At 41.7% G+C, this 24,089-nt stretch overlaps 1 protein-coding gene across 1 annotated transcript in view; it reads left to right on the top strand.

Moving 5' to 3' along the window:
• F13A1 (coagulation factor XIII A chain) overlaps positions 1-24,089 on the top strand; it is a 183,987-nt gene that overhangs the window by 107,577 nt on the left and 52,321 nt on the right. Inside the window, exons 9-11 of the mRNA XM_030817263.1 lie at positions 14,433-14,536; positions 15,869-15,957; positions 23,538-23,691. Of these exons, the coding sequence (XP_030673123.1) occupies positions 14,433-14,536; positions 15,869-15,957; positions 23,538-23,691 (347 nt within the window). The remainder of the gene's footprint in view (positions 1-14,432; positions 14,537-15,868; positions 15,958-23,537; positions 23,692-24,089) is intronic.

Raw genomic sequence — 24,089 nt, 5'->3', positions numbered from 1 at the left:
GGCAGTTTAAAATTCTTCGTTAGCCTTTACTTCCTGTGTGGACAGAGCCTCAAGATCAACCAGAGATGAGAGATGAGGACCTTCCTGGGGCTTTTCTTTTGGGCACGCTCACAGCCCTGCACATGTTTGTGGCTGTCTATATCAGAGTTTTTCAAAGACATCTTGTTCTCTGTTTTTTCTTTCTAAGTCTTTTGGATAGCCCTTTTTTAGTCTCAAGTGGTATTGCCCCTTCAGGCATTATGATGTTAAACATTTGCCTCTATTTTATTTTTATACATCATATGAATAGGGCTGATTCAGAATGAGCTGTGAATCTGTCAAATAAAAACAAGCCCTGAGAATGGAGCTTTTCAGAGAGCTGCCAGGCAAGTTAAGCAGTGGCAATTTGGAGAGAAAGAGTTTTGGGGTGTTCAAAACTCATTTTCTCTCCTTCATTGGTTTCTAGGCTGCAAGTTTGCAAAGCTACTGAGGCTACTGGTTTTTAAGGCTACTGTGGAGGTGGGGTGAGAACAAGGCAAATTAAAACTTCACAAAGTCACTCTTCTTACTGAGATTTATCTGTTTTTTTTTTTTCTTGAATAAATGTCCCTCAGATTGTTGCAAGTCTTTGCTTCACTTCCAGAGTTCTGGAAAGGTCAGTTGTGATCATATTTGCAAGTATTCTCATTGCTCTGTGGAGGAGCAGATTTCCAGTGGTCCTTACTCTGCCACTCTGGAGGTGTTTCCCAGAGCCCACTCTTAACCACTACACAAGTGCTTCCAAATGGGTCCTACCACACCCCTAAGGTGCTTTACATTTTGTAAGAATATTTTTGGCATCTAGTAGAGTCTTCCTGACATATATCTGCTGAAACACATATTATTGTATGTATATCCTTTTATTTCTCCATTTCTCCCATACATTACGGGGCATGATATTGATCTTTTAGAAATTATGTATGTAGAAAGCCATCTGTGGATTTAGTTTCAGCCTAATGAAGGAATGTAAAAAATATTTGCTTAAAAACAAGAAGGGGGCATTGCTCTTTGAAGGCTGGAAATCACTGCCCTACACTCTCCTCCCGTTCCTCTCAGGCACCCATCCATTCCTGCTGCTGGAATGTCTCCAAAGAGTACCTGAAGCCCTCATTCCACTCAAGTCTCACTTGAGAGTAAACCAAGGGAACTTTGGGAGTAAAATGTCAGAGGTCATTCTAATAACTTCTTGGGAAATTAGGCAGAAAGGGAAAAAAATGGGAATCATTTAATAAACCACATAGAAAACACTCCAAATGGCAATGGAATCATGTTCTGGTTAATCATAATTTTTGCCTAAAAAAGTCATCATATATACCATTCGAAGGTTACTAGTTTTCAAGTAATTAGAAACTAATAAAGTATGCACCGCCTAGGCTATACTGAATGTAATGTAATTCCTTTTGGTAATTAAGAATACCTCTAGGAACACGTTATAAAAATAAGAGCCATCAACTGTAGAATACCATATTCATAAATAGCTTTTTAATGCAAAACAGTAACTTTGGTACCTACTGGGTCTATTGGTTGGAATTCTTTTAACCCTCTTCAGTAATTATGGAGACACTTGTCCAGAATTTATTATATAAACTTTTTTATACATTAGAGTTATACAAACAAATGCTCTCAAAATTCAATATTTTCTTCATCTTCAGTCAGGATATTAATTCCCAGCTTGCTATGCCAGAGTGGTAAAAGGGGGTAGGGCTTCATTTTCAAAATGAACCCAGCAGAGGGAACCCAGAAGTGCTCAGAAAGGGCTTTCTGCTAACTAATGATGGCAAATGTGGTCTATGTGGTGGGGTGGCATCTACTTTCTGAAAATTTTTAATTTTAATTTTTGTTGCTTTCGTTTTGTTTTGTTTTATAATTTGTGTTTTATTTTTGCCAAATTTGGTTTCATTCCCTGCCTGTTCCATTTGGAGGTACTACACTAAAAAAAAAATAATAATAAAACACATAATCACACCATGAGGAAAAATGAAAGGAGGAGAAAAAAAGAAAGCTGGATAATCAGCCCCTAATTTTCTAAAAATTGCTATTAACAAAGCTGCTGTACAATTCTCTTGGTAAATATCCAAGAAATCTGTTCTTGGAAGCTTAAGAAGAGAGTGGAAAGGCTGTACTCCCAGGACTAAGGAAGGACTCACTCCCTAAAGACTTTGTGGATGGAAATTCATTCAGTACTCCTGTAGTGTGTATGTGAGTGAGGACATCTGGACTGGTATCTAGCCAGGATGCCCTGGTAGAACTGCATTTAGCATTGATGTCCTTTCCGATGGGTTGCAACATCCATTTGGTTCATGCCTGTGGCTGAGCACCTATTAATGGTTTTGACTATCACTCCTACTACACATACACCTCATAGTTTCATGGTGGGAGTAACAGCACCTCTCCAAGTGCACCCCGCCTTCTGCAGCCCCCTCCATTGAGGTCTCTTGTGCTATATCAGACTGTATTTAAACCGTGACTTCTCAGTGAGACTTGTAAAACCGCTTGCCTTCACAGGACAAGCAAGAATAAACATATTCATTTCTTTTTTTTTCTTGGCGGCCAATTGATTCCTGCAACAGCATCCTTTACTGAGCCGGGATGCCCATGGCGCCCTCCATCTATCTCCCATAGAGCATTGCTATGCAAATGAGGCCATTCGTGACTGGCTACCCAGGGCTTCCTCTGGTGGCTCCCAGCCACAGGGATCTGAAGCAGCTGAGCCTCCCAGAGGACAGGGGCACTGGCCTGGTCTCCACCTGACCGGACTGCTGGCCTTTGACATGATGCCAGAGAACATCCAAATGCCCCTTGCTGGTTTCACTACTGCAACAGCCTCAAACAATGAACAGCTGTATTCTGAAATAGTGTCATGCTCCCAGCTCCATCAAAGATTCCTGCAGCATGCCTCCTTTCCTCTGAATAATTCCTTTCTGTCATCTTCCTTCATTATATTTCCTAACTGACAAGGTTTTTTCTAAGTCCAGGCTTTCATTTCCACTTTGAAATGTCTTGTCAGACAAGCCTCAGAGTCCACCAAATTGTTCCCATTTCTTTCCGACAACTCCCACCCCATCCTATCCCCACTGCCCCTGAAATGGCCAGAGCTTAATAATCCAGGATGTCCTGTCATTATTGTCAACAATGTTGTTGTCTGTGTTTGGAGTGTATTAGCAGAACCGGAGAGGTAGGGCTACACCCATCTGCTACAAATACCCAAATGATTTGCAAGATCGACCCCCTGCCAGTTTTGCTATAAAAGAATTCAAACCCTTAGTTTACAGTTGAAGTTGGTCCAAGACGTCTCCCCCAGGGCTTTCTCTTGATCTTATTTCTGCTCTCCCCTGAGCCCTAATAAAGCTGCACAAACAAAATTACAAGCCCATATCTCTTTCTTCCCTTTTAAGAGCTCCTTTTCTCTGAAACCTTTCTGGACAGATTGTAAATGAGATGACCCTGTGGACTGTTTAAGCAGTTAGCCAAGTTAAGGGCAGTAAAGGACTCCGTGTTTAAATTAACCACTTTATTTTCTTCAAACACATAGCACCCTGAAGCCCATGTTGGTCTCAGCTGTGTTCTCTGTCCAGCTCTTCACCACCCCGTGGGCTCCTATACCTCTGGATATGACCTTAGCCAGAACCAAGACAGATGTTGAGCTACTGTGCTCTACTGGGTTTTGGTAAAATAAATAAATAAATAAATAAATAGTCCTCAGTGTTTCGGAGGGAACCTAATACATGTTTATTATACAGTATTTTAAATATTGTGGAAAAAATACCAAAGTAAAAAGTATCTATTTTCTAACCACTCAGAACATTTGTAACATTTCCTTAACCCTTCTGTAATATGTCTCTTTGTATGTCGTATGCATGTTTTTGATGCTGCATACCAAAGTACCACAAACGTAACAGCTTAAAAAAACACAACTTATCATCAGGAAGTTTCTGTGGGTCAGAAGTTTGGTCACTGGTTGACTGGGTTCTCTGCTCAGGGTCTCAGATAACTGCAATCAGTGTTGGCTGGGACTGTTGTCCAATCTAATGGTCGGAGTCCTCTTCCAAACTTGCTCAGGTTCTTGAAAGAATTCAGTTCCTTGCAGCTGTAGAACTCATAGATGCTTCTATCTTCTTTGAAGCCAGCAGGAGAATGTCTCTGCTGCTTTGAATCTCTGACTTGCTCTGTCTCTGATCTCTAGACCCAGACTTAAAAGGTTCATCTGATGAGGCCAGACCTACCTGATAATCTACCTTTTAATTAACTCAAAGTCAACAGATTAGTAAACTTAATTACTTCTGCAAAATCCTTCTTGACACATAAAGTAACATAGTCACAGGAGTACTAACCCGTTCTGCTTATAGATTTCACCTACACTCACGGGAGAAAATTATACAAAAGGAAGAGTAGTGGGAGTCATTTAAAATTCTGCTCTGCATGTGATTTTGAAACACTAATATGCCACGGACATCTTTCCTGCCTAGTCAATATAGATCTGCATTTTTATGGCTGAATAGCATTCTATTCTGTGTTTCAAAATACTTGATCACATATTGGACAGTTAGGCTGCTTCCAATTTCCCTTTCTTACACCATGATGAACATTCTTACATAACACATTTGTCTTTGCATTTGTGCGATTATTTCCTGTGCACAAATTCAAAGCACATAGATTTACTGAATCACAACATAAACTATGACGTCCCATGTAGGGTCCCCCAGCAGGGGATGGTGCTGCTGTTCTAGTGAAGTACGGCCTTTGGTGAAGATTCTCTGAGTCCTTTGTACTAATACTGCTGAATTAGTAGCATCCTTGAAAGGACTTCTAAAAAATTACTAGCTGTCACTGCACGGAACACACAGGAAGAAACATAAAGCAGAGATGTGTTCTTCACTTGTCATCTCCATCGTTATCCTCCCAAAAGGTTGTTCTCGTCTTGATTAAACAAGTCTCAATGAAATGAGGCCTTTATTTTGATTTCTGTACTGCTTCTATAGAAAGAGGCAACAAGGAGATTTAGAGTTTTTTACTTTAAAGGGACACAGTACATTTTGACTGTCTAGTGAGAACTCAAGTTTCAAATGAAGGCTCTGAGAACATAGAAAACCATGAATCTTAAAGAGAAACAAACAAGCAAAGGTTTAATAAGACCTTCCTTGCTAGACGTCCTCATGATTCATTTAGCCAACACTTAGTGAGCATCTCCTAATGACTGGGCCCTGCTCTAGTGCTGGAGATGTGGAGAAGAATGAGAACAACAGAGCCCCCAAAGTAGATTTATGCACTCTACAAATGCATGATGAAATTGCAAGATGAAAACAGAAAAACTCTTATGGATCTAGATAAAGAAGCTTTAGAATAAAAAGTAGCATTTTGGAATCAGTTGGTATTTTCCACCCTGGAGAATCAGTAGATGAAATTAGGAAAAGTCTGTACAGAAGGAATAAGTGTTTGAGATCAAATATACAACATGGCGGCTATAGTTAATTACGCTATACTATATATTTCAAAATTGCCAGGAGAGTAAATTTCAAATGTTTGCACCACAAAAATAAATATGGGAGGTAATTGATATGTTTTAACTTAATTATCCCACAATGTGATTTTATTTTATATTTTTATTTTTATTTATGTTTTTATTATTATGCTTTAAGTTTTAGGGTACATGTGCACAATGTGCAGGTTTGTTACATACGTATGCATGTGCCATGTTGGTGTGCTGCACCCATTAACTCGTCATTTAGCATTAGGTATATCTCCTAATGCTGTCCCTCCCCCCTCCCCCCACCCCACAACAGTCCCCGGAGTGTGATGTTCCCCTTCCTGTGTCCATGTGTTCTCATTGTCCAATTCCCACCTATGAGTGAGAACATGCGGTGTTTGGTTTTTTGTCCTTGTGATAGTTTACTGAGAATGATGGTTTCCAATTTCATCCATGTCCCTACAAAAGATATGAACTCATCATTTTCTATGGCTGCATAGTATTCCATAGTGTATATGTGCCACGTTTTCTTAATCCAGTCTATCATTGTTGGACATTTGGGTTGGTTCCAAGTCTTTGCTATTGTGAATAGTGCCACAATAAACATACAGGTGCATGTGTCTTTATAGCAGCATGATTTATAGTCCTTTGGGTACATACCCAGTAATGGGATGGCTGGGTCAAATGGTATTTCTAGTTCTAGATCCCTGAGGAATCACCACACTGACTTCCACAATGGTTGAACTAGTTTACAGTCCCACCAACAGTGTAAAAGTGTTCCTATTTCTCCACATCCTCTCCAGCACCTGTTGTTTCCTGACTTTTCAATGATGGCCATTCTAACTGGTGTGAGATGGTATCTCATTGTGGTTTTGATTTGCATTTCTCTGATGGCCAGTGATGATGAGCATTTTTTCATGTGTCTTTTGGCTGCATAAATGTCTTCTTCTGAGAAGTGTCTGTTCATGTCCTTCGCCCACTTTTTGATGGGGTTGTTTGTTTTTTTCTTGTAAATTTGTTTGAGTTCATTGTAGATTCTGGATATTAGCCCTTTGTCAGATGAGTAGGTTGCAAAAATTTTCTCCCATTCTGTAGGTTGCCTGTTCACTCTGATGGTAGTTTCTTTTGCTGTGCAGAAGCTCTTTAGTTTAATTAGATCCCATTTGTCAATTTTGGCTTCTGTTGCCATTGCTTTTGGTGTTTTAGACATGAAGTCCTTGCCCATGCCTATGTCCTGAATGGTATTGCCTAGGTGTTCTTCTAGGGTTTTTATGGTTTTAGGTCTAACATGTAAGTCTTTAATCCATCTTGAATTAATTTTTGTATAAGGTGTAAGGAAGGGATCCAGTTTCAGCTTTCTACATATGGCTAGCCAGTTTTCCCAGCACCATTTATTAAATAGGGAATCCTTTTCCCATTGCTTCTTTTTGTCAGGTTTGTGAAAGATCAGATAGTTGTAGATATGCAGCATTATTTCTGAGGGCTCTGTTCTGATCCATTGATCTATGTCTCTGTTGTGGTACCAGTACCATGCTGTTTTGGTTACTGTAGCCTTGTAGTATAGTTTGAAGTCAGGTAGCATGATGCCTCCAGCTTTGTTCTTTTGGCTTAGGATTGACTTGGCAATGCGGGCTCTTTTCTGGTTCCATATGAACTTTAAAGTAGTTTTTTCCAATTCTGTGAAGAAAGTCATTGGTAGCTTGATGGGGATGGCATTGAATCTGTAAATTACCTTGGGCGGTATGGCCATTTTCACAATATTGATTCTTCCAACCCATGAGCATGGAATGTTCTTCCATTTGTTTGTATCCTCTTTTATTTCATTGAGCAGTGGTTTGTAGTTCTCCTTGAAGAGGTCCTTCACATCCCTTGTAAGTTGGATTCCTAGGTATTTGATTCTCTTTGAAGCAATTGTGAATGGGAGTTCACTCATGATTTGTCTCTCTGTTTGTCTGTGATTGGTGTACAAGAATGCTTGTGATTTTTGTACATTGATTTTGTATCCTGAGACTTTGCTGAATTTGCTTATCAGCTTAAGGAGATTTTGGGCTGAGACAATGGGGTTTTCTAGATATACAATCATATCATCTGCAAACAGGGACAATTTGACTTCCTCTTTTCCTAATTGAATACCATTTATTTCCTTCTCCTGCCTGATTGCCCTGGCCAGAACTTCCAGCACTATGTTGAATAGGAGTGGTGAGAGAGGGCATCCCTGTCTTGTGCCAGTTTTCAAAGGGAATGCTTCCAGTTTTTGCCCATTCAGTATGATATTGGCTGTGGGTTTGTCATAGATAGCTCTTAGTATTTTGAGATACGTCCCATCGATACCTAATTTATTGAGAGTTTTTAGCATGAAGAGTTGTTGAATTTTGTCAAAGGCCTTTTCTTCATCTGTTGAGATAATCATGTGGTTTTTGTCTTTGGTTCTGTTTATATGCTGGATTACATTTATTGATTTGTGTATGTTGAACCAGCCTTGCATCCCAGGGATGAAGCCCACTTGATCATGGTGGATAAGCTTTTTGATGTGCTGCTGGATTCGGTTTGCCAGTATTTTATTGAGGATTTTTGCATCAATGTTCATCAAGGATATTGGTCTGAAATTCTCTGTTTTGGTTGTGTCTCTGCCAGGCTTTGGTATCAGGATGATGCTGACCTCATAAAATGTGTTAGGGAGGATTCCCTCTTTTTCTATCGATTGGAATAGTTTCAGAAGGAATGGTACCAGTTCCTCCTTTTACCTCTGGTAGAATTCGGCTGTGAATCCATCAGGTCCTGGACTCTTTTTGGTTGGTAGGCTATTGATTATTGCCACAATTTCAGAGCCTGTTATTGGTCTATTCAGAGATTCAACTTCTTCCTGGTTTAGTCTTGGGAGGGTGTATTTGTTGAGGAATTTATCCATTTCTTCTAGATTTTCTAGTTTATTTGCTTAGAGGTGTTTGTATTATTCTCTGATGGTAGATTGTATTTCTGTGGGATCGGTGGTGATATCCCCTTTATCATTTTTTATTTCGTCTATTTGATTCTTCTCTCTTTTCTTCTTTATTAGTCTTGCTAGTGGTCTATCAATTTTGTTGATCTTTTCAAAAAACCAGCTCCTGGATTCATTAATTTTTTGAAGGGTTTCTTATGTCTCTATTTCCTTCAGTTCTGCTCCGATTTTAGTTATTTCTTGCCTTCTGCTAGCTTTTGAATGTGTTTGCTCTTGCTTTTCTAGTTCTTTTAATTGTGATGTTAGGGTGTCAATTTTGGATCTTTCCTGCTTTCTCTTGTGGGCATTTAGTGCTATAAATTTCCCTCTACACACTGCTTTGAATGTGTCCCAGAGATTCTGGTATGTTGTGTCTTTGTTCTCGTTGGTTTCAAAGAACATCTTTATTTCTGCCTTCATTTCATTATGTACCCAATAGTCATTCAGGAGCAGGTTGTTCAGTTTCCATGTAGTTGAGCGGTTTTGAGTGAGTTTCTTAATCCTGAGTTCTAGTTTGATTGCACTGTGGTCTGAGAGACAGTTTGTCATAATTTCTGTTGTTTTACATTTGCTGAGGAGAGCTTTACTTCCAACTATGTGGTCAATTTTGGAATAGGTGTGGTGTGGTGCTGAAAAAAATGTATATTCTGTTGATTTGGGGTGGAGAGTTCTGTAGATGTCTATTAGGTCCACTTTATGTAGAGCTGAGTTCAATTCCTGGGTATCCTTGTTAACTTTCTGTCTTGTTGATCTGTCTAATGTTGACAGTGGGGCGTTAAAATCTCCCATTATTATTGTGTGGGAGTTTAAGTCTCTTTGTAGGTCACTCAGGACTTGCTTTATGAATCTGGGTGCTCCTGTGTTGGGTGCATATATATTTAGGATAGTTAGCTCTTCTTGTTGAATTGATCCCTTTACCATTATGTAATGGCCTTCTTTGTCTCTTTTGATCTTTGTTGGTTTAAAGTCTATTTTATCAGAGACTAGGATTGCAACCCCTGCCTTTTTTTGTTTTCCATTTGCTTGGTAGATCTTCCTCCATCCCTTTATTTTGAGTCTATGTGTGTCTCTGCATGTGAGATGGGTTTCCTGAATACAGCACACTGATGGGTCTTGACTCCTTATCCAATTTGCCAATCTGTGTCTTTTAATTGGAGCATTTAGCCCATTTACATTTAAAGTTAATATTGTTATGTGTGAATTTGATCCTGTTACTATGATGTTAGTTGGTTATTTTCCTCGTTAGTTGATGCAGTTTCTTCCTAGCCTCGATGGTCTTTATGTAAAATCATCACTTTGTACCCCATAATACATGCAATTATACAATTATTATGTGTCTATTTAAAAAAGTTAAAGACATGCTAAAGGAAGTTTTCCAACACAAAGGGAAATGACACTATTGTATATCGAAAATTAGATCCTCTGACACGTATGAATTGCAGCAAAAATGCTAAATATCTGAGTAAAATGCTCACGCCTGTAATCCTAGCACTTTAAAAGACTGGGGCAGGAGGATGGCTTGAGGCCAGGAGTTCAAGAGCAGGCTGGGCAACACGAGACCCTGTCTCAAGAAAAGAAAAGAAAACAAAAAACAGGAAAAGAAACGTCTGTAAACATTAGCCCCTTTCATTGAGGAACTTGGGATATAAAAACTGAGCATGCTTAGATAGAATTGTGTAATGTCAGCCAAATGGAAACTCTTGAGGCTTGGGTGGCTTAGGACACAATTCCCCTAGTCATTCCTGAGTGGAGAGGATTGCATGGTGAAAGAGATCCCCATGGCTGTGGAGGTAGCACCCTCTCGTTCTGTTCATGGGCTGTCTGGGAGCTGAGCCATTAGCTTTCCACCCATTGATGGAGGCCCAGCCCTACTGGGAGCATTTGCTTCCTCCCCACCTCACCCACTGCCTGCAAGTTCCTGACTGTGTTATGAAACTCCCACCCTAAATACACAGATAACATCTCAGCCATGAGTGATACTGGAAGAGATCACGTGTAACTAATTAGATGTCAGAGTGAGAGAAAAGAAACTTTTCCCCGGGTCCTGGTCATTTGAAAAGAAATATTATCCTCAAAGAAAAGTCTTTACTTGAGATCTGAAGTGCAAAGCATATTTATCTTGTTCCAGGCTAACCTTGCCAAGGAGATTTGAATTTAAATAAGGCTATTCTGGAGCCTATTAATCTAGGGTGATGGAGTAGCTGTGAAAGCCAGGGTCACTAAACACTTCGGGTTGTATAGGAAGCAGGACGGGGTCCATTCAGGGTTGCAAATGTTTTATTGCTGTTTTTCCCTAGGTCCCTCTGCCTGATGGGGCAACCTTCACTGTTCTGGAAAGAGGCTAGCAGGGTCATTGTCTAACATACACAGTGACCTTCCTTCCAGCTTCCAAGCAAACCAAGCAAAGATGGAGGCTCTCAGGTGGGAACTGACGTCATGTTCCTGCTCAGAGACCTCCACACGTTCACCCTAATCCACATCTGTACCCTTCTCTCCCTGCAGACCCTGCCTTGCTTCCCACATCTGTCCAGGGTGTTGCTCTCAGCCTCATCTTCTTGCAACCTTGGTATTTCAGACCCTTTTGTATTCCCACCGTCTCTACCTTCCTCCATGAACATGCCTCAGTCTCTTTTAATTTTAAAATAACCAAAACAGACTTCCCTGCATTGCATTACGTGCTAGCTCCTGCCCTATCTTTTCTTCTCTCTTACAACCTAGATCACTTTTTTTTTTTAGACAGGGTCTCACTCTGTCTTCCAGGATGGAGTGCAGTGATGCAATCATGGCTCACTGCAGCCTTGATATCCCGGGCTCAAGTGATCCTCCCGCTCAGCCCCTCAAGTAGCTGAGACTACAGGTCAGCTAACTTCTTTATCTTTAATAGAGACAGGGTTTTGCCATGTTGCCCAGGATGGCCTCAAACTCCTGGGCTCAAGCAATTCTCCTGCCTCGACCTCCTAAAATGCTGGGATTACTGGTATGAGCCACTGTACCCAGCCTCTAAGTCACTCTTAAGGAAGAAGCTACCTCTTTCTTCCCTCCTCATTCATTGGTCAGTTGGTTTTGCCCAGCCCTCCTCCACCACCCACCAATACTCCCACAACCTCCTCCTCTGCTTCATCCAATCCAGAGCCTCACAAGTGTAGACAAAAATGCCTCTTAGGCCTCACCTCCTGGATTTCCCACAGGCACTCAAGCTCATCCTGCCCAGAATTGGGCTGGTCATCCACCCATCACCACCACTCCCAACACAGACTTTCTTCTGTTCTGTTTTTATTCACAGTCTTGGTAAACAAAACCATCATACTCCTTGGACAGGCCAAAGTCTTCCCCACCTCATCCGAGTCCCTCACATCTCCCTAAAACTGTGGGTTGTACCTCCAATGGCTTCTCTCCCTCTCCATGGTGCTGGCCACCTGAATGCCTTTCTGGTCCACTATTGCAGTTCTTCAGGGGTGGGGGACAGCCGGGGAGGACTCAGCTCAATCTCCAGCCTTTCCTCTCCATCCATCTTCCATGAACAGAGATTTGCAAATTTAGATCTTCTTCTTAAATTATTCCAATGGCTTTTTATAGCCTAAGAATAAAGCATGAATGTTTAATTTGATATCAAAGGATTTCACAATCTTATCCTCACCTATATCATAGGTCAGTGCTGAATGAAGAGCGGGGATTTCAGAGCTCTATCACTAACTAGCTGTGTGACTTCAGCAAGGTTCTTAACCTTCCTGGGTTTCAACTTCCTCCCCTATAAACTGGGGGTAATTATAATAGTACTGTTCTTTTTTTTTTCTTTTTGGGACAGAGTCTCGCTCTGTCACCCAGGCTGGAGTGTGGTGGGGTGATCTCGGCTCACTACTGCAAGCTCCGCCTCCCAGGTTCACACCATTCTCCTGCCTCAGCCTCCCGAGTAGCTGGGACTACAGGCGGCCACCACCACGTCCGGCTAATTTTTTGTATTTTTAGTAGAGACAGGGTTTCACTGTGTTAGCCAGGATGGTCTCAATCTCCTGACCTTGTGATCTGCCCATCTCGGCCTCCCAAAGTGCTGGGATTACAGGCATGAGCCACCGCGCCCGGCAAATAGTACTGTTCTTATAGGGTGCTAGGGACATCCGATGTGTTAACACCCATGAGGGTTTTAGAACAGCACTTCGCACTAAGGAAGTGTTATATGTATTTGCTAGTTACGTGCGTTGCCTGCCATCACTGTTCTCCTATGCACCTAAATATTCAAACATGCTATGCTCCAGCCACAACACACAGCAGACAGTTCCGCAAACACACCATGGTGGCTATTTCATGCCACTGTAACTTTGTTCTTCCTCCTTTTCTTGACCTCCTAAATTCCCATTTATCTTTCGAGCCTCAGCTCAAATATCACTTCCCAAATACCTGGAGACTTTGCTCCACTGAGACTCCATGGCACCCCAAATAAACTCCCATTTTACCAGGGATCATTTAAATTAATTATTTTTCAAAGTCTGAGAGTTACCACTTTTGAGCACTTATCACATGCCAGTCCGTGTTCGAAATACATGTATTAGCTTATTTAAGTCTCACAGCAAACCTATGACAATTTTGATAATTGGTTTACAGGTTTGTCATTTCTCCTACATTGTGAGGGTCTTTATGGGTAAGAATCTATGTTTTGATCATCTTTGAATCTCCAGCACCTACCAAGGTGCCTGGTGTATAGTGGTTACACAGTGAAATTAATATCTCTTGAGCCAATCAGAAATGGGCTGCACTCAGAGAAAGATGGGAGCATGGGCAAACAACTGACATTGAAGGGTGTCTAGGCAAGGGATCCGTGGTAGTTGAACCTGAAATTCATCAGTGTCATAAACAAAAAGTGCAGTAACTACCTCACTGCATTATTAAATCTTTATTACTATATGAACATTTTCTATAGTGCTCAGGGGTTAATGTGCTCTCATTTGATTCTGTACTGTCATATAATTTCAGGTCTTTTCAAGGACATAATAATACAATTCATGATGACATTTTATTCCATGCTCTTGCTTCCAGGGTCATATTCAAAGTTCTGAAAAGTTTTCCATGACCCTTAGCACCTTTAATACAGGGTAAAGAGAGACTCGCCCTGACAACCTATTCTTCTTGTTGGACACGAGATGGAAATTGTAGAGAATTATAGTCAGGGATAATTGTTATAGTTTCTACGGTAATGGTCTAAGACCACAAACAAACACAAGTATTTATTGCTTAATTGCTACAAAGGAATATGCTTTTTCTAAATAGGAACTATATTAAAAAGTTCAAAATAAATATTTCAGTTTTGGTTAACTTTTCTTCCCCATCCCTTTGGTACATAGTAAGTTCTGTTTTTTTAGTCAGCAGAGAATGGTTAAGATTAAAACTGTTTAATGCATTGATTCAAATATCTTTGGGTGGCCTCGAAGTTGCTCTTAGCAGGGGGAAAGAGACATCCAGCCATGTGAGTGTCCCGAGGGATGCCAATGAGAATGAATCTGTCCAGAAAACCCAAGTCTAGAGCCCCAGGATATCTCCAGGAACAGTGGCTTAATCCATTCCAATAATCTGTAGATAGCATATGCACAGGATTTGGGGTCACTTCTTTTTTTTTTTTTTTTTTTTTTTTGAGATGGAGTCTCCCTCTGTCACCAGGCTGGAGTGCTGTGGCATGGTCTTAGCTCACTGCAACCTCCACAACCCAGGTTCAAGTGATTCTCCTGCCTCAGCCTCCCAAGTAGCTGGGACTACAGATGCGCACCACCACACCCAGCTAATTTTTGTATTTTTAGTAGAGACAGGATTTCACCATGTTGGCCAGACTGCTCTTGATGTCTTGACCTTATGACTCACCTGCCTTGGCCTCCCAAATTACTGGGATTACAGGCATGAGCCACTGCGCCTGGCCATCACTTCTTGATCTCTTGTAGCATTGGGTGTGACAGGAAGTTTAACCTCTCTGGGCTTGTGTTTTCTAAGGAACTACCACTGCTGGAATGAAGCATGGATGACAAGGCCTGACCTTCCTGTTGGATTTGGAGGCTGGCAAGCTGTGGACAGCACCCCCCAGGAAAATAGCGATGGTAAAACTGTGTCCTCCCTCCAGGAAATTGCTTCATTGCTGATCTTTATTTTGCTTTTATGCTTGCATTTGATGTGTGGGAACCACGCCCGTTGGGAGCCAACACCTGAAGTGTGCTTCCTGGGCACATGTACAGTATTAGCTACCTTCCAATCAGATTTAATTTCATTTCAATAGTCAGCTTTACCCTGATTATTTTACAAATTTTAGAAAAAGAATATAAAACAACATATAATTCATCCATTCTTGCTTTGCTAAGCAGTTTTGAAGACAGGAGAGAAAATAGCTGTAAGCATTTTTACTAGGCTATAAAATATACTTCAGCCCTTCGTGGTATGCACTGATAAGATATAAGGCAGTAGAGAAAATAGAGAACTTGAAAAATAATTATAGATCATCCTTTAAATTGTTGTTTTTCCCGAACCTGGCCTCCTTTTATGTCGTGTGATTTCCTCCAAAGCTTGAGTATGTGGGTATTTGTCTTCTAACTTGCCAACTATGCTAAGCAGCTGCAGCTCTGACCTCCCCCAGATTTTTATAAAATCACATCATAAGCCTCCATCTCTCTTTAATATGATAATATAAAGAATCAGTAGACTGTGGATATTATGTTTATTTCCTCAGGTGTTGATACATTGATGGGCACACACAGGCATATGCATAAACGTTCAATGGATATTCATAGTGAAACCATATTATAATCCTAGGCTTTAAGGAAGAAAGTTTAGCACTTTCTGGTGTTCTGGTACATATATCATGGGGACATTTTACAGGTGACTAATAGCAGCTAATCTCTTATTAACTATGGATAGGTGGTTAAAATTTAAAGCATTTTAGAAGAGTAACATGGGCCTTCTGTCTTTCTAAATGCATGGTGGGCATGGCCAAAATGCACAGGTAATGTCCAAATTCTCCAGTTAAACTTGACATATGTTCATAATGTCCAAAAACAAAAGACAAAAAGCAAAACAAACAGCAACACAACCACAGAGGACACGTCAACATTTCCAACATTTCAGATACCATCTGAACAAGAGATAAATGCTGTGTAAGCCACCTGCTTGGCATGAACGCATCTGGGTATGTGTTTGTAGGTGGCAGAGTAGATGCAGGAATAGTGTTGCCTTGTATTTATTTCCATGGCTTCAATTTTTGGCTTGAGGAGGCATGGCCAATGGAATTCTCTTGAGCCTTGGAAAGCGTTTGGGCTAAATCGGCAATGAAGTTGGGAACGCTGGTCTCTACAGAGTCACCCTCAGTGCCATGAATCTTGCAGTATCTGGACAGAATTGGAGATGACAAACTCACACCGCCCTTCCTCTGTTCAATGCAGGCATGTATCGGTGTGGCCCCGCCTCGGTTCAAGCCATCAAACATGGCCACGTCTGCTTCCAATTTGATGCACCTTTTGTTTTTGCAGAGGTAAGTGGGAAGCTGGAGGAAAGTGCTGTTTTTCTCCCCAACCTCTTAACACATGAAAGAGTAAGCTAAAAGTTGTTATTTCTAAGTTTTCCAGGTACATAGTGTATGCTTCGTGTTGACAAAGGTAACTAGGCATTATTCCAACTTCCAGGCTATTAATGCTAAATGCAGTTCTTGTTTAACATTTTTCTTTCCTTGATGTTTTGGGATTCTCTACTCCCAAAGGTAAATGCTTTACTAACATTAGCTTAGTTCTCTGCACCCATTAAGTAGGTATCAACTGCTCCAGAGAAATTATATGACTAATGGATCTCTTGACTAACGATTGGTAGAGATGGGTCATGAATTGAAATTTCAGGACATGCCACTTCCCTCTGGGACTAGTCCAGCAATCCATGTAAGACAAAATCCACATACACACACCCAACCATGGTCTTACCCTGGCCTTTGCAATCTATGTCCTGCCATCCCACACCATCACCTGTGGCCAGGGAGGGAGGGTTGAGTTGCCAAAGGAGGAAGGGGAGCCTGGAGGCTACTCTAAGAGAGGAATACAGCCCACCTACAGGGTTGATGGGAATGCCTGGGCAAAGGCTCTGCAATTTCAGAAGAGCTAGGCAGGGACTGGAAGCAGAACAGGCTGTTAAAGGATACTCAAGGAGAGCTCTGAAGATCAAATTAAATGTAAGAGATGTTGGGTAAAGGAGAAGGCTGGGCTGCCAGCCTTGGAAGACTTGAAAGACTGAGAGGCAGGACTTCCCCAGGGTATATTTGCACCAATAAATACACTGAAATAATGTCTCTCACTTTGCCTACCATTGGATGCTCTTAGCAACCCTCTAAAATTGATAATATAATTCTTCCCATTTTATAGAAAATAAAATAGAGGTAAAGAGTGATTAAGTGACTTTCTTACAATCATCTAGCTAATAAATAGCAGTGCTAAGATTTGAAGCCAGGCAGATACCTGAATGCATACTGGTAACCATTGCACTCTAGTACTCTAGGAGGAGTAAATAGTTATTATTAATGTACACCAGGCATTGTACTCGGGGGAATTCTAAGGTTCAAGTCTTTAAGAAACGTATTTCTAGATGCCAGGTGATGGGGCACAAACACACTGAACATGAAATGACAACAATACTAGTGATGCCATGGAATTAATTGTCGGGTGGGCTGTGTAGAGAGCACAGATCTGCATTCATATGATGCATGAGTTGAGAAGTAGAGGCCAAGAACTGAAGCAGGATGGCAAAGACCACAGGAGACCATCTAGGAAGGAAGGGCAACCTGGGAACAGACAGTGAGGATGCCTGTGGAAGTGTCCCCAGGTAGTAGGAGCAGAGAACTGTGGGACCACATGGGAAGGAGGGATGATTAGGCAAAGGGATTAGAAAGAAGCCAGAGGAAGGGAGGAGTGCAAAGCAGGGGGATGAGTTGAGCATCTGAAAGCCGTGTGGGGGCAGCTGAAAGCTGTGCAGACTCACTAGAATGCCAAGGATGCATCAGGGGTGTTGGAAGGTGGAGGCTGAAGGAACGCAGTGAGGGGGACCTCCCTGAGAAACTTGCTCCTTGTCCCTCCTGTAAGTGAGGGAGAGTTTTCACTGGGTGGGAACTTGGGCAAGGTGCTGGCAGCGTTGTGGAGCATGGATTGGAGGGGTTGTTAGGAAGTTGTGGGGAACATCTAGAGGGCTGGTCATCTCTCCAAGCCAGAGATGGAAAGGGCATGAGCTGGACAAGTGGCAATAATGAGGAAAAGAGAAGGCAGGACCGAGAAATATTAATATTTAGAAAGCAAAACGAACCTCAAAATTCAGACAGCAAGATCAGGAATTTGAAACACACAAAAGACCAGTGTTATCTCATCGTACCTGCCATGGCAGTTTATAGAAGCCTTTGGAGACCAAGCTTACCGGACTTGGAATTTTATCCCCTCAATTTCACTTCGGGATTTGAAGATTTCCACAAACCTCCCAGCTGTCGTTTGATAGTTTATGATGCTATGAGAGCCTCTAATGAGGAGATCACTATGAAATCCACAAAGCCTTGTTTTCAGCTTTGTATTACACTTTATTGCTGCAAAGAAGGAGAAGGACCTCCCTCCACAAGCGAGCTGCCTAATAGCTGTAAATGCAAACGCTTTTTGCTATTATTAAATATAGATCAGGGTGTTATGAATGTCACCAGGATTTGCAGTTTATAATTACTCCTTTCTCACCCACTGCAGAGGCGTGTCTGACAGAGGGTACAATTTGTTGCTTTGGCATGTGCTGCGCTCCAGGGCTGAGCCATTTTTAAGAGAAGTTTGAGTTGATGAAAAGTGTATGAGGAATCTTTTCTCAAGGGTGCCTGCAGTGGGACCCCATGGGGAGCGTCATAGAAGTCGATATGACTCAGGTTCGAGTCTGTGGCTCTCTCTGCTCTCCCTCATCCTTGCTGAGTCAGCTCGCCTTCTCTTCCCTCCCAGCATGCTGACTTTCTTGGTCATTCCTTACTCATTTCCGGGCTTGATCAAGCATCATGTTCATTGACTATTTTTTAGTTTTCCCAGGGCCTTGGTCTCCATGAGTGAAAGCAGAGCCTAAAAAGAAGAGGGGTATGCCTGGAAAATGTCTTACCTTCTGTTCCTTTTTTCTCTCCTCCTCCACTTTGGAAGTTCACCCTCCCCATTTCTGGATTTCTGCCAGGGCTTGAAGCTTATTTCTCTTACCCCTCCCTTCCCATGTCCTCACTGCTGCAGTGGGTTCCTGTGGATCTGAAGCCCTGTCTGCCTCTTATCTCCCCAGCTCATGGTGGCCTAGGGCTTCCAAATAGGTGAGAGGAGATGAGAGCTGTTCTAAGTGTCTGGAGTCATATTCCAAGATTCCATGTTCACTAAGCCCTCAGGGGTTCTTAGTGAAGAACCTGCTCCTTCTCGCTGAAGATAACTCTCTTCTGTCCTAACTTCTCATTAACTCTGCTGCCCTCTTTCACACCACTCCACCCCAAACTCACACACATACACACACACCTGTGCACACACACACAGATGCATGCACGCACCCATATGCACCCACACTACTCCTGCCTGCCCTCCCTGGCACTGAGATGATTTTGACAGGAGAAATAACGGGCTCCCTGGGACCACAGCAACCATCTCATCGCTCAAGAAGCTAAGCCCTCCTCTGCTGTGGGCCAGCAGTTCTCTTATACAACGTGTGGAGATGTTTTCTTGTAGATTATTCATTCTCGATTCAAACTTATTTATTTTGCTACTATCTTATCAGATGCAGCCTATTTTTTTTTTGGCATCTCCTACTTGGCTGTAAAATAATCCAGTCATTTATTCAAATAGCATATAAAACTTTGGAATTATTTTAGCTTTCCTTCTTAACCTCCCTTATGCATCTTGCCAAAAATACCTTCCAAAAAGTTATCATAAATCCAGCCACTTCTACAATCTCTATCGTTACCCTCTGAGCTCTGTACAACACTGAGCTCCATAGAGTTACCTCCTAACTCATCTCCCTGATCCTCATCTTGCTCCTTTTCTGTCTATTCTCCACAGATCATGAGAATTATTCTTTAAATGTAAATACAAATATCACACTCCTACCCCAACCCTTCTGGTGGAGTTCCACCACCCTTACAATAAAATTGAACATAAATTCTTACAAGATTCCACGGCTTCCCTTCCACTTCATCCCTTGTTTATTTCCCTCCAGCCATACTGAGATTTTTGCTCTTTGGAAAGCATCCACACATCCTCTTGTGTCAGCACTTTTAGACATACTGTTCCTTTTGCTAGGAAAGCTCCCCTCACTACCTTTCACTCTACGTAGGAAGAATGCTTTGCATGCCTTGTTCCCTCTCTGCACTCAAGTCTCTGCTCTGGTCACCTCTTCAAAGAGGCCTTCGCTCACCCCACCCCACTCCACCTAAAATATCACCATCTGCCCTGTTGTTTTCATCCTCCTACCTTAGTGTGTATTCCATTTCTCCCTTCTAGAATATGAGCTCCATGAAGGTAGAAGCTCTTGTATCCCCATTGCTGAGAGCAGGATCTAGGGTCCAGTGCCAGGAAGGCCTCCTGGCCCAGGAGGGCATTCGCTGCCTCCATATGCCCTCTGAGAAGCAGCATTTTCTCCGCAGAGCGTGCAGATGAGGTTATCTCCACTTGGAAACAAATGAACAAACCAAAGCAAACTCTGTCCAGGGTCCTGAAAGCAAGAGCACGTCTCTAGCCTCAGCGATGAAGAGCATATCTTCTGCCACCTGTGGACAAATGTTCACATTCTATGGGCCCAGGTGGACATTTGCAGAGAGCAGCCCCGAAGCCTGCTTTCCACCCCACCTTTGCTGAGAACCGAGGGCCCTGACCAATGGTAGAGGCTACTATGTAGGAAGTGCCTGTGCTTAAGAGGCAAGGGTGTGGTGTTGTGAAAAAAATATCCAATTTCATGCACCAATGCCCAGGTTTTGTGTGACGATAACCCTTCAAGTGTAGGGATAGAAAAAGGTGATCACTAACATTACATTACATTCAAAAGAAGGAAGAAAAATTAGCCTTAAATGTAGGGCTTTCACAAGTAGTACCAATCTATCCACCAGCCCTGCAAGGAAGGTAGGCTCAGAGAGATTCAGTAACTCATCCAGAGCCACACAGCCTAAGTCCAATATTCCTTGCCATACACTCTGAACTTAGCTACTGTTCTACCATACAGAGTCAATTGATTTTGGGTGGGGCCAATCACTCGATGCATTTTTAAGCTCCTAGATGATTCTCTAGTACAGCCAGAATAGAGAACCATTCCACTATAGGCTGAAACCAAAAAGAAAGCTTGCTAATGTCACCTGGAAAGAATAATTTCCCTCCACATCCCACCCCAACACACATATACAAAAGCCACCCCATACAGGTGTTTCTCTTCTCCTCTCTCCACAAAGGACAGTGCTGTTGATCTGTCCTGAGATTTTAGCCTACATGAATTTCTGAAGCCATATTCAAGGTGAGGGGGCAGGAATTAGCCACTTTCATATTTAGCTTGTCTCCCCGGAAAACCATAAGCTGTTATAAGGATTGTTATTAAGAAGATATTTATCATTATTGTTGCTACAACTTGAAAGTGGAGGGAGTTGCTGTTTGTACTTACGTGGCTTCCTCCAGAGGGAATGCCAGAATTCTCAGGCAGCTCATTTAAAGCTTCCAAAATGACAAATATTCCACAGATATCTGCTGTGTCCTCTCCTGTCCTGATTCCTGACTTCACATTTCAGCCTTTCACAACATGTGGCTAGCACCACCAAGTTCTGGCTCCTCTGCTGAGGAGGAGGGCCACCATTTATCACCCTCAGAAATCTGAGTTGCAAGTGTGGAACCATCTCACCACTCAAGCTGGTGCTCATGCTCCCGCAGGGTGGTGTGGGAGAGGCAATGTGCCGTGAAGGGCCGGGGTATGGGCTGGCCTAGGGCTTGCACTTCTTCTCCACCAGCTCCCAGCCATGAAACCACAAACACTTTGCCTCCCCCTTCTGAGTCTTGGTGCCCTCATCCATAATACGGTTACAATACATACCTCACAGGCTTGCTGTGGTGAGATTCAAACTAAATCCTTTATAAAATGTCCCTGAAACATGATAGGTATGCAATAAATGTTGGCTATCTCCCCCTTAGTAGAAATCTGACTTCATGTGCACTCGGAACATTCTGTGAGAAAGTAAAATTGCTCTTTAACCTCAGCTTTAAAACCTAAGGATATATCATCAAGTTTCCCCATTATCTAATGATGACTATTATATTTTTACTCAATTTTGAAATTTACAAGTCATGTTCACATAGATCTTATCTCACTCTGACCTAAAATGCTCCCATAAAATTGGCAGAACAAGTTTAATCATCTTTATTTTATAGAATCAGGAACTGAAGTTCATAGAGATTAACATGCACTTTCTACAAGGACACGCCCACTATTGGAACCCGGGTTTCCTAAAGCAAATCTAGTATTCCTCTCAAATGCCATCTAGGTTTCACCTTGGCTGTTACTTTCTAGCCAGCCCTTGACTCCACTGCTCCATGTGCTCCCGAAGTATCTTGTACTTATTCTTTCATGGTACTTATCACACTGTATTGCAGGGCTTCTCAAGCCTGACTGTCCAACAGAATTATGTGAGACTTTTTGTAAAATATAATGGATTTAGGGCCTCACATGATTTAGGTCCCACCTCCTTAATTAGGCATCTATTTTTTTTTAAAGTTCTCCAGGTGACTCTGATGCAGAGAATCATGCTTACTAAAGCATAAACTCTATAATGGCAGCGACCAAATCTATTTTGTTCATCATTAGGATTCTGAATCCTTAAACAATATCTGGCAATACTATTAAATATTATTATCAATAACATTTACTGAGCATTTACTCTATGCCAGACACTATGATAAGTAATGTGTGTGCATTTGTTCCTGTTAATTCTGCCAATCGTCCTATGAAGAAGGAGTTATTATCACCCTATTTAAAGGGTGGGTAACTGAGGCTTGGAAAGGAGCTTGGGAAACATTTAGTAAATACATCAGTGACAATTAGCAGTACAATTCATGCTTCCTACCTGCTTCCATGATAATTACTGGAAACCTCAAGAAAGTGATTGTAAAATATGTAATGAAGGACTCTGGTACAGTCAGCTTTCAGGCACACATTAGTCATTGTCTCTAGAAAGTAGAATGGTAAAGCAGAGCCTTGGGAGAGCTTGGGGGCAGCCAGCATGGCCCCAAGACACTATTTCTGAGTCCCACAAATAGCACATTTTAGTTGTTGAACCAGTGGAAAATAGCTTGAATTCCTCCTAGATCATCTAATGTTATTGTTCAATTTAAATACTTTTGGCTTCAAGTAGCAGAACTAATGTGGCTGAAACAGATGGACACTGATTTTCTCATACAAGAAATCCTGAAATAGGTGGTCCTGATGTGGGCTTAGCCATTTAACAGCATCATTAAGTCCCCCAAATCCCCAAATGCCTCTCAACTTTCTACTCTGCCACCTTCTCATTGTCGGCAGTGTTTCTGTTCACTGTCTCACGATGGCCACAGCAGCTTCAAACATCCCTTCACCTGAAAACACCTGAAAGCAGAAAGGGAAGGACAAACTCATCCATGTACCTCTCTCCTTTTTCAAAGGGGAAAAATGTTTCCCAGAAGCCACCTAACAGACTTCCTCTTCCTCCTGGCAGTAGGTCACATAGCCACAGTTAGCCCAAAAGAAGTCCAGGGAAGCAAGTGATGGGCATGGTGGCATGGCGTTGTCTTCTCTCCCATGAGAGGTAGAACTTATCATGAAGACAGAGGAGAGAGAAAAATGGTTGCTTCTTAGACAATTTATTGTCTCAGGCTCAAATAATCTTTATTTAAAGTACTACTAAATAAACTAGATTCGCCTTTAGAATATTTTCAAAACCTGTTTGGCCCTATGATACGAATCCAATGTTGTTGAAGAAAGGGGCATGTCAGCTCCAGAGATCTCTAGATGACTGTGCTATGGACAGTTAAAGACTTTGGCACCAGCAGACATGTGATGATGGCTAATGCTCTCCTCTCCTGTTTCCAGGTCAACAGCGACCTCATTTACATTACAGCTAAGAAAGATGGCACTCATGTGGTGGAAAATGTGGATGCCACCCACATTGGGAAATTAATTGTGACCAAACAAATTGGAGGAGATGGCATGATGGATATTACCGATACTTACAAATTCCAAGAAGGTAATTTACTACCACTGAGTGAAGATTTATTTGCCCAAGTCCATTTAGTACTTATTCATTGTCACTCAGAGATGAGTTCCAGAGAACGCACTGGCATTTGCAGCATTTGGTAGCAACAGCAGAAGTATAAACTTTCATGCGTGAAAGACACATCACATATGCAATTTTTCATTGTAGTTTTCTTTGCTAGCTTGCTTTGGGCAGAATTCTCATTCACATGGCTTGTAAAATGATTTGGTTTAAAGTCATATCTAATTTAACAGAATATAGAATATGTTCTTGCTCACAAGAACCTTAATTTTAAATAATCCTATTAGAAAACACTGTATAACTGATGTAATTTTAGTTCAATAATAGAAATTAAAATAACTACTTCACATTTGTTTAGTACTTTACCA

The sequence above is a fragment of the Nomascus leucogenys genome, chromosome 8 (genome assembly GCF_006542625.1).
Source record: "Nomascus leucogenys isolate Asia chromosome 8, Asia_NLE_v1, whole genome shotgun sequence".
Classification (NCBI taxonomy): domain Eukaryota; kingdom Metazoa; phylum Chordata; class Mammalia; order Primates; family Hylobatidae; genus Nomascus; species Nomascus leucogenys.
Note: the sequence above shows the minus strand (reverse complement) of the source record. Positions and strands in the feature narration are given on the sequence as shown.